The sequence below is a fragment of the Salvelinus fontinalis genome, chromosome 18, assembly GCF_029448725.1.
Source record: "Salvelinus fontinalis isolate EN_2023a chromosome 18, ASM2944872v1, whole genome shotgun sequence".
Taxonomy (NCBI): Eukaryota; Metazoa; Chordata; class Actinopteri; order Salmoniformes; family Salmonidae; genus Salvelinus; species Salvelinus fontinalis.
The window spans coordinates 49,240,746-49,254,980 of NC_074682.1; the positions used below are offsets into that span (position 1 = coordinate 49,240,746).

At 43.7% G+C, this 14,235-nt stretch overlaps 1 protein-coding gene across 2 annotated transcripts in view; it reads left to right on the top strand.

Moving 5' to 3' along the window:
* Positions 1–14,235, top strand: part of LOC129815692 (E3 ubiquitin-protein ligase Itchy-like) — a 30,550-nt gene that overhangs the window by 10,978 nt on the left and 5,337 nt on the right. For both annotated transcript variants that reach the window (XM_055869728.1, XM_055869729.1), the window contains exons 9-23: positions 1,153–1,248; positions 1,890–2,064; positions 2,935–3,004; positions 5,053–5,137; positions 5,240–5,368; positions 5,677–5,749; positions 9,139–9,210; positions 9,532–9,620; positions 9,732–9,891; positions 10,846–10,979; positions 11,243–11,383; positions 13,050–13,170; positions 13,516–13,620; positions 13,733–13,829; positions 14,087–14,159. In XM_055869728.1, coding sequence (XP_055725703.1) covers positions 1,153–1,248; positions 1,890–2,064; positions 2,935–3,004; positions 5,053–5,137; positions 5,240–5,368; positions 5,677–5,749; positions 9,139–9,210; positions 9,532–9,620; positions 9,732–9,891; positions 10,846–10,979; positions 11,243–11,383; positions 13,050–13,170; positions 13,516–13,620; positions 13,733–13,829; positions 14,087–14,159 — 1,620 coding nt within the window. The remainder of the gene's footprint in view (positions 1–1,152; positions 1,249–1,889; positions 2,065–2,934; positions 3,005–5,052; positions 5,138–5,239; positions 5,369–5,676; positions 5,750–9,138; positions 9,211–9,531; positions 9,621–9,731; positions 9,892–10,845; positions 10,980–11,242; positions 11,384–13,049; positions 13,171–13,515; positions 13,621–13,732; positions 13,830–14,086; positions 14,160–14,235) is intronic.

The window sequence follows — 14,235 nt, forward strand, 5'->3', positions numbered from 1 at the left end:
AAACTAGTAACACAATAAAATAACAATAATGAAGCTTTATACAGGCTACATACAAGGAGTACTGAGTCAGTGTACTGGGGTGTGAGGTAGTTGGGGTGATTGAAGGGGGGGGAGAAGGCAAACTCCACCGAACTAGTTTCAATGTATGGAATCACTTGTATTTTTATTTTATGTACAGGATGGTAAAACAGGATGTAAACAAACTTAAACAACTAAAACCTGATATAAAATATGTAGAAAATATACTGACGCATTATATTTTTAAGTAAGATCTATGAGAATTAACAATCACCAAAATAAAAACTAGACAGTCAGGGATAATCTGAAATTCAAACAATGTAATGGGTATGTTCTTTTAATGTTTTAATCACTCAGATAGCATTAGACATGGCAAAATGTGTAGAATTGCAGGAGATTAGCTTTGAAACTGCAACTTTTCTCTCAGCCCCATGACAAATGCTTAGAAAATGAGGGAATTAGCTTTAAAACTGTAACATTTTGTCTCTGTGGCCAAGAGGGCCTCTACAACCGCGCCATTGGCCACGCCCACCACTATGCCCATTACCACGCTCCATCCCCGCTACCTTTGCCACCGCTGCTGAATAAAATCCTAGGGTAAACACTGAGGTTGACAGGAGTTCGATGCTACACCTCTTTGTAGAGTTAAGTTTAACTCTGTTGGTTATGAATAGCTGTTGACACTTCAATTTGATATTTCAAACCACCTCTCGACCGCTAATAGATGAGACTTGACAATTTATCACTCATTTTGCAGTGAGTAGAAAAAATGTTCTTAGTCTAGGCACTGTTAGTTTAGTTGGCATTGTTTTTAGTCCTTACTCTATTTCTGATGTCCATCCAGTTTGATTTCTATTTGTAACTGTGCTATTTCACAAAAGTTCTGAACCTATATACATTTTACAGACCCCGTGTGTTTTACATTGGTTATCTTGTTATTAGTCCCACCCTTCAGCTCCATTCAACCCCTCCCATCTATCTCTCAACATCATCCATTTTGGATTTCTATTTGCCATATATTTTTCAACTGTACAGTGATGCTTCATAAACATTAATTTAGCTGTTAAGACTACAGTTGTGCAAACCTGGTGCCCTTAAAATGTAGTTTCTGACTGTTCTGTGTTCTGTCTGAAGCTGGGAGCAGAGGGTGGACCAGAATGGCCGCATGTATTACGTGGATCACATTGAAAAGAGGACGTCGTGGAACCGACCCGATTCTCTCCCCTCTGGGTAACAAAAAATTTACAAACAAATCATTTATTAATCAAATCCGTAGTTCGTAATTCATATACTATATGTTTGGCTTTCATATGGCAGTAGTGTATCTCTAATTCTACTCTTTAAAAATGTACCAATGTATTTTGGAATATGTTAACTAATACGTATGTTACGCTGTATTATAGTTTCACATGGTACAATGTACAATTATTTGTGTTAAATTGGTTTCAATAAGAGCACCTGCACAAAGTTGACGTCACTATAGTTTGATATCACAAGAAACCCTGCACGGTGCCTGTTCTCTCGGACCGAGTGATAAGTGACATCAAACTTTATCCGTGCCATTTTTGTGTACATCCTACTGAAGACCGAAGGCCCTGGATTTCTTTACACTACACGCTGCCTCCGCCAGAGGAATATCGGCCCTGTTGAAATAGTGCAGAAATGCCTCCTGCTGTTTCCTCGAAAGAAGTGTAGATATATATGTGATTGGATAGGTGTAAGCAAAGTTACCCCCCTATTACTTTCACCAATCTCACCAGTTCAGATAATTTTTTTGTGTTGTGAGAAATTATTCCTTTTTAAAGTATTCACGCAGGGCCGTCATCAATCATCATGGGGAATTAGAACCTTCCCTCTTCTGTCCCATGTAGGTGGGAGCGACGAGTGGACCCAATGGGCAGGGTGTACTTTGTGGACCACATCAGCCGGACCACCACGTGGCAGCGCCCTACGCAGGAGTCGGTGCGTAACTTTGAGGAGTGGCAGCACCAGCGCAGCCAGCTGCAGGGGGCCATGCAGCAGTTCAACCAAAGGTTCATATTTGGGGTAAGACATGGGCTACATCTCAATTCTCTCCCCTTCCTCCCAAAGTGCACTAGTCTAATCCCTAATTGACCCCTAGACTCTATGCACTTGTGGAGATGTGAGATGATTTGACAGGTATAAGCAACATGGTGAAACCACCTGGCCTTAGAAACCCCTGGCCTTAGAAACCCCTGGCCTTAGAAACCCCTGGCCTTAGAAACCCCTGGCCTTAGAACCACCTGGCCTTAGAACCCCCTGGCCTTAGAACCACCTGGCCTTAGAACCACCTGGCCTTAGAAACCCCTGGCCTTAGAAACCCCTGGCCTTAGAAACCCCTGGCCTTAGAACCACCTGGCCTTAGAACCCCCTGGCCTTAGAACCACCTGGCCTTAGAACCACCAGGCCTAACAGAGTGGCAAATTGGAACTATTACCAAATTGCTTACACTTGTTCCATCATCTCAGATCTCCACAAGTGCATAGGAGGGAGTATGGTCTAGGGGTGGAGGGCGTAGGGTCTAGGGGTGCAGGGCGTAGGATCTAGGGATGGAGTGCGTAGGGTCTAGATTTTTGGGAGTGTGCCACTGATTTGAAAAGTAATGACTGGTATAAGAAATATTGTGCATACTCCCTCTAGCCCATGCCTCCTTGGGCTCTGTTGGAATACTTAAAATAAGTAGTCCAATGGAAATGAATCCTCCCTTGAAGGAATCACAGTTCTGAACTGGTTGGGTTGGTGGAAGTTCTAGCATGGTGACCTTGCTTTCAGCTATCTAATCACTTATTAATCAGTGATTAGCTACCTTATAAGACCACTGTATATCATTGTAAAGAAGCATTATTCAACACACGTAAGCGCTGGTCATTTGACCTCCTTGTTTCTACATTGTAGCTCCAGGATCAGCAAATAGCCGCAGCAAACAAAGAGTTTGACCCGCTTGGGCCGCTGCCACACGGCTGGGGTAAGTAGCACGATCCACCACGAAGCGTTTTCCACTGTCAATACGCTCCGAAAGTGGAGACGTCACAATGTAAACATTTGTAGAAACGTCTTGCCAGTTTGAGACAGTCATGTTTGCTAACACAGGGCAGTGTGATTAGCTAACTAATGTCGTGTCTTTGGCATCATTAAAGTGAAGACTGTTATTTTATCAAATCAATTCTCTGTAATTATTATTACGTGATTAAACTAATCATGTAAATGTAATTAACTAGGAAGACGGGGCACCAAGGAAAATATTCAGATTACAAAGTTATAATTTTCCTAATAACTCTTCAGATATTTTAATATCTAATCAATTAGTCTTCTAATTAATGAATTATTCTTTACCTCACATTAGTCTCATTCCAAACGTCGTAAATGGTTGGTTATCTGCACGAACCCAGCCTTCACTATGAATCATCCATACACCAATTTTCTTAATCATTTATTTACTAACTACATAATCACAGAAATGCATAAACACACAAACAGTAGATATGGTTATAAGGAAATGATAGGGGAGGTTCCCTAGTGGGCTAAGCCAATATGACAGCTTGGTGGACAAAGGGAAGTGGGTGTGGACTGAGAAGGGCGGGAAAGACAAAAAGGAGTCACTACACAGTTGATAATTATATTAATTGAAATGCTAATCCTTTGCACATGAACGCTCACTCATTCGGGAATAATTTAAATCGATATATATTTACGCTCAGTGTGTCGTCGTGATCTCTGTTCGAATGGTCCGTCTTTCTGTTGGAAAGTTCATCCGAGCGTCTCTGCTTCCCTGAAGTCTTTCGTGGTTAGAATGGATACTTCAGAGTACCATTCAGAAATGTTCTTATAGGATAGATGTTTCGGCGGATGTCGGTCTTCGCATCCCAGGTTGACATTTCTAGCTGCAGACTAGTAATTAGTATCTAAGATTTGCTCTTATTCTGTCGGGATCGATAGTCTCAGAGTTGAACCATTTCCCACCGTGTATCCAATGCTCCACGTGGTTTGGTTAGGAATTCAACAACCATTACAACCTTGGCTTAAACTGAGGTTTTTGTGGTCTGAACTCATCCTGTGCCCCCTCGGTGTCTATCGAGGTGCACGTGGTCTGAAGAGGATTTTTTCTTGAGGGGTTTTTATTCGTAACAGTAGAAAAGGGCTGTCCCATGAGCCAGATCATGTCTGTGCTCATGGAGGCGGGCCAATGACTTAGTTCATTTTTAAGGGAATACAATTCTCTCACATTAACGGTTTAACATCACATTACACCATTTCACAAATAGTTTCATCTTTACTCATTCGTTTTATGCAATAATTAGACACAAACCTCATAACGGAGGCACCTGTATAAACAGAGTTATGGTAATGTGGCGGTATTGTCTTTCATGAGATCACAACACGAAACAAAACGGACCGGGTCGTAGCTGGCTTCTCCACCAACCGTTTACACATTCTCCAAAACAAGGATATTGTTCAGTTCTTAAGTTCTGTGAGGTAGAAGAAGTTCCTTTGTTCTACTGTGAAACTCCCTCCCTCTATACTGCAAGGCCAGGAGGAGAGAGTCTCCTCCAGGAATTTGCAACCTGAGATAACAGAACCTGGGTGTAGGGGAGAGAGAGAGGGGGATTACACAATCTATACCCAGAAAGGGCCACGTCATGACACAGCTACTGTATATGTCATTTATTTTCCCCCACAGTTAGCCAGGTTAGTTAGCTTCTAGCTACAATGACTTCCAGTTAGTTAGCAACTGCTCCTACACTTTTTGGCTTTACTGTAACACTGGTGTCACATGTACAAAAATGCTGAGGTGTCTCCAGAGGTGGATTTACTAGAAAACCAACCTAACGTAGCAGGCGTAAAATCAACTCCTGAAACTAGATCTCCTACATACTGGTCTGTGCCTTTGACCGCTGCGCCACTCAGGAGGCTCTTAATCCACTTTGTAAATGTATAACTGTAATGGAATCTTTGTGTGGTACGATGCAGGATTCTAAGTCTCGTTCTTGCTGTTCGTTTTGATGTCTACTGCAGAGAAGCGAACAGACACCAACGGCAGGGTATATTTTGTTCACCACACATCGCGGATGACCCAGTGGGAGGACCCACGGACGCAAGGGTCAGTTTCACTTCCAAACAAACAACCCAAATACTGACTGTAAAGAACGGCTCTTGTATGACTGTCGGTGCCCTGTAAATAAGTTTGTGTGTGTTGGTATAGGCTGCTTAATGACAAGCCTCTACCTGAAGGCTGGGAGATGAGGTTCACTGTGGACGGCATCCCCTACTTTGTAGACCACAACAGGAGAGCCACCACCTACATCGACCCTCGCACGGGCAAATCCTCCCTGTGAGTCGTGTGCACTCACTCACTGACTCCCAGTGACCCTTTGGTTGCTGGCCCTCCAGCCCACTACTCACTCACTATCTCACTTACACGCTAACTCACTCTTGCACGTACGCTTACAGTCCAAAGGATCTTTTTTTTTTTAAGATCCCAGGTACACAGTTACACACACAATTGTGCCATCCACTCACCCACCTAATTGTATCACTCAAAAGATGTTGAATTATATTTACTCCAGTGAGACCCATCGGATAAGCACATAAACAAATGTCAGTGTCAACAAGCTCATGTATTTCATGTTTGCTTCACAGTGAGAACGGGCCTCAGATCACCTACGTCAGGGACTTCAAAGCCAAAGTGCAGTACTTCAGGTTCTGGTGTCAGGTACGTACCCTACACACCCTGTACCCTCGCTTTGTAGTGTACACTATGTCCTGAGAACCACCTCTGCCTTTTGAAAATGGAGTCTTATATGTCCTAATTCCCCTGAAGTATACACTTCCAAGTGCATTCTTTCCGCATTTAAAAGGAGGATTGAGGTATGCAGTGGCGATTTTAGCGTGTACATTTTGGTCGGGCAAACGCAAAAAAAGAAAATTGTTTTGATGCATGCCAGCAAAGCTACTACACAACACTAAACAATACGTTAATTGCACTATAACAGTGACAAACAGTGCCCACAAACTGTTCGGGCCTACATAAAGCTGTCACAACAGCAGAGCTTTCTTTTCAGCACCATGGAGTGAATCCTTACCACTGCTACACCTGGTTATCAGCGGAGCCTTGTCTGGCAGCAAAACAGTTCATTCAGCCTCGTTTACTGTCTTTTTAAAGAACAGCTAATATGGCTGACTTGCTTAAACAAATGTGGTTTCTACTGACAATTGAGCTATACAAACTATGGCATAAGGGAACGATGAGCGGATAAGAGGCATTCCGTAATTTCGATTAAGACATTAATGAGCGAGCTAAGACGGGCGTAGTCAATATAACTATGTGTTCAGCACTTTTAAAATGTACAGCGACAGAATGCAGGACATGGGTTGCTCTTACAGTATTTTCCCAGTACATCAAGTCTGTACTTGATGTACAGGGTCTGCGATGCATCGACATCACCAGACGCTGGGTATCTTCCCTGGTGATGCTCTGCCAGGCCTGTACTGCAGCCATCTTCAGTTCCTGCTTGTTTCGGGGACTTATTGCCTTCAGTCTCCTCTTCAGCATGTAAAATGCATGTTCAATTGGATTCAGATCTGGTGATTGACTCGGCCAGTCAAGGATTTTCCACTTTTTGGCCATCAAAAACCCCTATGTTTAGGGTCATTGTCTTGTTGCATGATGAAGTGCCGTCTAATGAGTTTGGCGGCGTTTGGTTTTATCTGAGCAGATAAAATATTTCTGTACACTTCAGAATTCATTGTTCTACTTCTGTCTGCAGTCACATCATCGATGAAGACAAGTGAGCCTGTTCCACTGGCAGCCATACCGTCCCAAGTCATAACACCCCCTCCACCATGTTTCACGGATGAGGTGGTATGCCTTGGATTATGGGCATGTCTTTTTTTTCTCCACACTTTCCTCTTTCCATCACTCTGGTACATGTTCATCTTTGTCTCATCTGTCCACAATACTTTTTTCCAGAACTCTTGGGGCTCTTTTAGGTGCTTTCTCAGTCTACCGGGTCTTTTGACATAATTGAGTTCACCGGTTGTTTTCTTCTTGTTAATGATTAACCAAACTGTTGACTTGGGCATGCCCAGGGTTTTTGTCTTGTTAATGATGAACCAAACTGTTGACTTGGGCATGCCCAGGGTTTTTGTAATGTTCCTGATTGATTGATTTTCATTTCTGAGCCTTATGATGGCCAGCTTCATTTGCATCGACACTGCTGTCTTCCTCATGTTGTCACACCCCAACAACAACCTCCAAAGGCAATAGCAAAGTCTAAAATCAATACTATTCATCAACAGCTCTCCTGCATTCACTAACGACACACATCTGTGAAGCCAATTCAACAAATACTTGTAGTACCTTAAAATTGGGGGACCATGTACAAAAGGTGCTGACATTTCTAAACGGTTCATCCGATATGTATGAAAATAACCTCAAATTAAAGCTGACAGTCTGCACTTCACCCTCATTGTCATTATATCCTTTCAAACTCAAAGTGCTAGAGTGCAGAACCAAAATAACAAAAAATGGTCGCTGTCCAATGAATTATGGTGCCCACTGTATGTCCCTTGCATAGTACTTCATTTATGCAGCAGCATACAAGACATTTTTGGACTCACCTTTTGATGTGCTCACTTAAACAGAAAGGTGGCTCGGCGGCCCATTTGTGGGCAAATTTTGTCATAAAAGTCTGGCATTCTCTGGATTTATGGTGGGAACGGGGGGGGGGGGAACCACACAGCCACTCCATTGAATAGCAGGCTAGTGGTTGCTTTACAGTGTTTGCAGTTAGCCACTGATTCCTTCCAAACGACTCATTGTTGAATTTGCAATTTCCAACTTGTTGTGTAATCTCTATGTCCAATGGCCGATGAGCACCGATACGTTTTATCTATCAGTTATCTTAGTTATTTCTCTTGATATGACAAGGATTAAAAGGGATTTGCCAGTAGATTGTTGACTTGATTCATGATGATGACTGCTAGCTAAAATGTTGACATGATCAGTCCAATCAAAGCTACTGTACATATAACGTGATTTGACGTCACTTTATCTGTGGCCAATGACCTTGAGCCTTCTTGGAAGGGCACTTGTAAATTAACTCTATGGCAGGACCAAAGGGCTTACATTTTAGATGTCTACCCAAACTAAGGACTTAAATTTGGCGATGACGTAGTGTCCTGTCCCCATGAGTGACAGAACACTGAGCCAATCACAGCGCAATTCTCCTATTTTCTGCTGGCTCGCCCCACCACCACAGGAAGCACTGAGCGAGGCTGAAACATCTGCATTTTGGAGCTGCCTCACTCAAGAAAACAAGAAAGAGACCATGTGTGTATTTGGCTTTATTAACTTAATGATATATATTTTTTTTTACATTGTTTGCAAACTGATATGTGACATGTATTAATGCCAAAATAACATGCAAAACAGGCAAGCCCCCCCCCCCAAAACAATATTTTTATACACTACCGGTCCAAAGTTTTAGAACACCTACTCATTCAAGGGTTTTTCTTTATTTTTACTATTTTCTACATTGTAGAATAATAGCGAAGACATCAAAACTATGAAATAACACATATGGAATCATGTAGTAACCAAAAAAGTATTAAACAAATCAAAATATATTTAACATTTGAGATTCTTCAAATAGCCATCCTTTACCTTAATGACAGCTTTTCACACTCTTGGCATATGTGATTATCCCACCTAGCTATCTTAAGATGAATGTACTAACTGTAAGTGTCTCTGGGTAAGAGCGTCTGCTAAATGACTAACATGTCAATGTAAACAGTTGAGCTCAATCAAGCACAGCTAACGTGCTTGACTTTTCAAATAGTACTTGAACCCAGGTATGGCTTCTTTCAGTCGTCATTTCCTTTTAAGGAAAGGACAAAGACAAGTGAACATGTCCACACTTAAGGACACTTCGTGATTCCCACTCAGGTCCAATTTTCACTTAGTCATTCATTGATGTCAATGGGAAACTAAGTGAAAATTTGACTTAATTGGAATTTAGGATTCCCCATTTTGGGCAAAAGGGAAAACCCCCAGTTAATCCTGTTGTTCCTGGGGCCATAACGTGAGTCTTTGTCTTCCAGCAACTGTCAATGCCACAGCACATCAAGATCACCGTCACCCGCAAAACCCTCTTTGAGGATTCATTCCAGCAAGTGAGTGTATAAAAAATAAAATAAAATAGATTTTTATATATATATATATATATATATTTATAAATATATATATATATATATATATATATTTATACATTGGCACACCACTAAATTTGCGCTCTTTGTAGTCCTGTGAATAAATACAAAAATAACACTAATTGAAAAGTTGTCAGTGTTCCAGGAATAGTTTGTCATTTCTTTTGAGAAACCTTGAGTACTCTATTTTTGCACCAGTGATACAGAAAGGTGGATGAATACAGGGGCTGTGTTCAAAAATAGTCAATTCAATAGTTTCCAATTCTCTCTCTTTGTCCATCAAAGATAATGAGCTTTCATCCACAAGATCTCAGACGGAGGCTGTGGATAATTTTCCCCGGAGAGGAAGGCTTGGACTACGGAGGAGTGGCAAGGTAAATTACCTATTTTGATAGGTTAAGTATGAGCTCATATTAGGAATCATTGTAAGTGTGTGTGTCAGTCTTTTCAACTTATTTTTTTAAACATTGTGTGTGTGTTGTCAGGGAGTGGTTCTTCCTGCTGTCTCATGAGGTGCTCAACCCCATGTACTGCCTGTTTGAGTACGCTGGGAAGGATAACTACTGTCTCCAGATCAACCCTGCCTCTTACATCAACCCCGACCACCTCAAGTACTTCAAGTTCATCGGACGCTTCATCGCCATGGTACCTACCTCAATGCTATCTATGGGGTGAATCCTAACCTCCACCTTTAGTCTAATTGTCACTAAGTCATGCACTGATGTCAATGGGAGACTAAGTGAAATTGACTTCAGTGGGAATTCGGATGCGGCCCTTCACTAGCCTGGGCCTTGTTCATAAGGGCTAGCAACATAACATGTTGTAAAATGAAAATGAGCCTCCCTGTTTCAGTTTGTTCAGCGCCGACTGAACACGGCCCTGAAAAAAAGCCTCTGTAGTTCCTGATCACAGCCCTGGTTCATGATGCCACTCTGTAGTTCCTGATCACAGCCCTGGTTCATGATGCCACTCTGTAGTTCCTGATCACAGCCCTGGTTCATGATGCCACTCTGTAGTTCCTGATCACAGCCCTGGTTCATGATGCCACTCTGTAGTTCGTGATCACAGCCCTGGTTCATGATGCCACTCTGTAGTTCCTGATCACAGCCCTGGTTCATGATGCCACTCTGTAGTTCCTGATCACAGCCCTGGTTCATGATGCCACTCTGTAGTTCGTGATCACAGCCCTGGTTCATGATGCCACTCTGTAGTTCCTGATCACAGCCCTGGTTCATGATGCCACTCTGTAGTTCCTGATCACAGCCCTGGTTCATGATGCCACTCTGTAGTTCCTGATCACAGCCCTGGTTCATGATGCCACTGTAGTTCCTGATCACAGCCCTGGTTCATGATGCCACTCTGTAGTTCCTGATCACAGCCCTGGTTCATGATGCCACTCTGTAGTTCCTGATCACAGCCCTGGTTCATGATGCCACTCTGTAGTTCCTGATCACAGCCCTGGTTCATGATGCCACTCTGTAGTTCCTGATCACAGCCCTGGTTCATGATGCCACTCTGTAGTTCCTGATCACAGCCCTGGTTCATGATGCCACTCTGTAGTTCCTGATCACAGCCCTGGTTCTTGATGTTTCTCTACAGTCCTTGTTCCACGGGAAGTTCATTGATACGGGATTCTCCCTGCCCTTCTACAAGCGCATCCTGAACAAGCCCCTGGCCCTAAAGGACCTAGAATCCATTGACACGGAATTCTACAACTCCCTCATCTGGATCAAGTGAGTCTGGGAATGGGAAGTAGGAACGGGAATGTGGAGAGCTTTCCCTTATAATGGTGGTTTAGTGGTGGTTAGGATATGATGATGGTCAGGGTTATAATGATGTTGAATATGATGTTGAGGATCCTAGTGATTAGGGTGATGATTATAACTATGAGGAAATTATGATGATGAAGAGGAGAAGAAAATGATGATGATAGTAACTGATAAGCAAGGTGAGGGGCTGGTGATGATGACATCTACCCTCTTGTGGTTGCTCCCAGGGATAACAACCTGGAGGAGTGTGGTCTGGAGATGTTCTTCTCTGTGGACAAGGAGATCCTGGGGGAGGTTACTACTCACGAGCTGAAGCCGGACGGAGGCAACGTACTGGTCACTGAGGAGAACAAAGAGGAATACATCAGGTAGGATTGAAAACCAACTAGAAATCAGTGGGTACATACACTGCTCAAAAAAATAAAGGGAACACTTAAACAACACAATGTAACTCCAAGTCAATCACACTTCTGTGAAATCAAACTGTCCACTTAGGAAGCAACACTGATTGACAATAAATTGCACATGCTGTTGTGCAAATGGAATAGACAAAAGGTGGAAATTATAGGCAATTAGCAAAACACCCCCAAAAAAGGAGTGATTCTGCAGGTGGTGACCACAGACCACTTCTCAGTTCCTATGCTTCCTGGCTGATGTTTTGGTCACTTTTGAATGCTGGCGGTGCTCTCACTCTAGTGGTAGCATGAGACGGAGTCTACAACCCACACAAGTGGCTCAGGTAGTGCAGTTCATCCAGGATGGCACATCAATGCGAGCTGTGGCAAAAAGATTTGCTGTGTCTATCAGCGTAGTGTCCAGAGCATGGAGGCGCTACCGGGAGACAGGCCAGTACATCAGGAGACGTGGAGGAGGCCGTAGGAGGGCAACAACCCAGCAGCAGGACCGCTACCTCCGCCTTTGTGCAAGGAGGTGCACTGCCAGAGCCCTGCAAAATGACCTCCAGCAGGCCACAAATGTGCATGTGTCTGCTCAAACGGTCAGAAACAGACTCCATGAGGGTGGTATGAGGGCCCGACGTCCACAGGTGGGGGTTGTGCTTACAGCCCAACACCGTGCAGGACGTTTGGCATTTGCCAGAGAACACCAAGATTGGCAAATTCGCCACTGGCGCCCTGTGCTCTTCACAGATGAAAGCAGATTCACACTGAGCACATGTGACAGACGTGACAGAGTCTGGAGACGCCGTGGAGAACGTTCTGCTGCCTGCAACATTCTCCAGCATGACCGGTTTGGCGATGGGTCAGTCATGGTGTGGGGTGGCATTTCTTTGTGGGGCCGCACAGCCCTCCATGTGCTCGCCAGAGGTAGCCTGACTGCCAATAGGTACGGAGATGAGATCCTCAGACCCCTTGTGAGACCATATGCTGACACATGCACATTTGTGGCCTGCTAGAGGTCATTTTGCAGGGCTCTGGCAGTGCACCTCCTTGCACAAAGGCGGAGGAAGCGGTCCTGCTGCTGGGTTGTTGCCCTCCTACGGCCTCCTCCACGTCTCCTGATGTACTGGCCTGTCTCCTGGTAGCGCCTCCATGCTCTGGACACTACGCTGACAGACACAGCAAACCTTTTTGCCACAGCTCGCATTGATGTGCCATCCTGGATGAACTGCACTACCTGAGCCACTTGTGTGGGTTGTAGACTCCGTCTCATGCTACCACTAGAGTGAGAGCACCGCCAGCATTCAAAAGTGATCAAAACATCAGCCAGGAAGCATAGGAACTGAGAAGTGGTCTGTGGTCACCACCTGCAGAATCACTCCTTTTTTGGGGGTGTCTTGCTAATTGCCTATAATTTCCACCTTTTGTCTATTCCATTTGCACAACAGCATGTGCAATTTATTGTCAATCAGTGTTGCTTCCTAAGTGGACAGTTTGATTTCACAGAAGTGTGATTGACTTGGAGTTACATTGTGTTGTTTAAGTGTTCCCTTTATTTTTTTGAGCAGTGTATTTCTTGCCCAACAGAAGAAAGCATATTATCTGACACATTCTGTGTTGTGTGTGCTTCCTCCAGGCTGGTGGCAGAGTGGAGGTTGTCCAGAGGTGTGGAGGAGCAGACCCAGGCCTTCTTCGAGGGCTTCAACGAGGTCCTCCCCCAGCAGTACCTGCAGTACTTTGACGCTAAGGAACTGGAGGTACACCATGGGTTTATTCATACTCAGATCAAATGAGTTACTGTAATGAAGAAATGAGATGTGAAAACCACTCACACAACTTCATGCTTACTCAATCTGTTTTATCTCAATGTATGGTGGCTAAACAGAAAATGGCATGGACCAACCTTCAGTATTTTCCCGTCAAATGTCTTCACTGAAGTATTGCGTGCTAGATTGTTTATGCTCAGGGTTTATTTGGAAACCGGTATTGGTCAATCACCACAGTATACCGGGTTAAAAAGCGTGTTAAAGATTCTCCCAGACTTCACTGGTCAGTCTTCCCTATTGAGAGTGGTGTAACATAATATCTGTTCCCCCCACTAGGTGATGCTGTGTGGCATGCAGGAGATAGACCTGGTGGACTGGCAGAGGCACACCATCTACAGACACTATGCTCGCAGCAGCAAGCAGATCCTCTGGTTCTGGCAGGTCAGCAGGCCTCTACTGTTTCATTCATCAATTATGGTGTATCGTGAAGGGGTGTTTACTGTTTGGCGTATTTTGACTAGTAAATGTTCTGATGTGAAAATGTTTCTTACAGTTTGTGAAGGAGATGGACAACGAGAAACGCATGAGGCTGCTCCAGTTTGTCACTGGCACCTGTCGGCTCCCCATGGGTGGCTTCGCTGACCTCATGGGTACGTAAGAGAACCGTTTCTGCTATCCATATATACGATATATGTTTTTTTTTATATTAAACTAACAACTAACCTACACCTAAAGGGATTGTTTATGGATAACTAGCAAGTAATCCATGGAAGTCGAGGATGCAAATGTTTTGGGGACTTTTATTCTGAAAGATATAGACATTGAAAGAGATCGATGGACCAGCTCTAGTCACAGAAATGGAGGATTTTGGTATTTGTGAGGAGAGTTTGTCATTTTGTGTTTTCAGGGAGTAATGGACCACAGAAGTTCTGCATCGAGAAGGTGGGCAAAGAAAACTGGCTTCCAAGAAGTCACACTTGGTAAGTTCATTAGTGGAGTTGCTCTCCAGTCGTTTCTAAACGCTCACTGTCTGAACATCAACATACAATTCCTGTC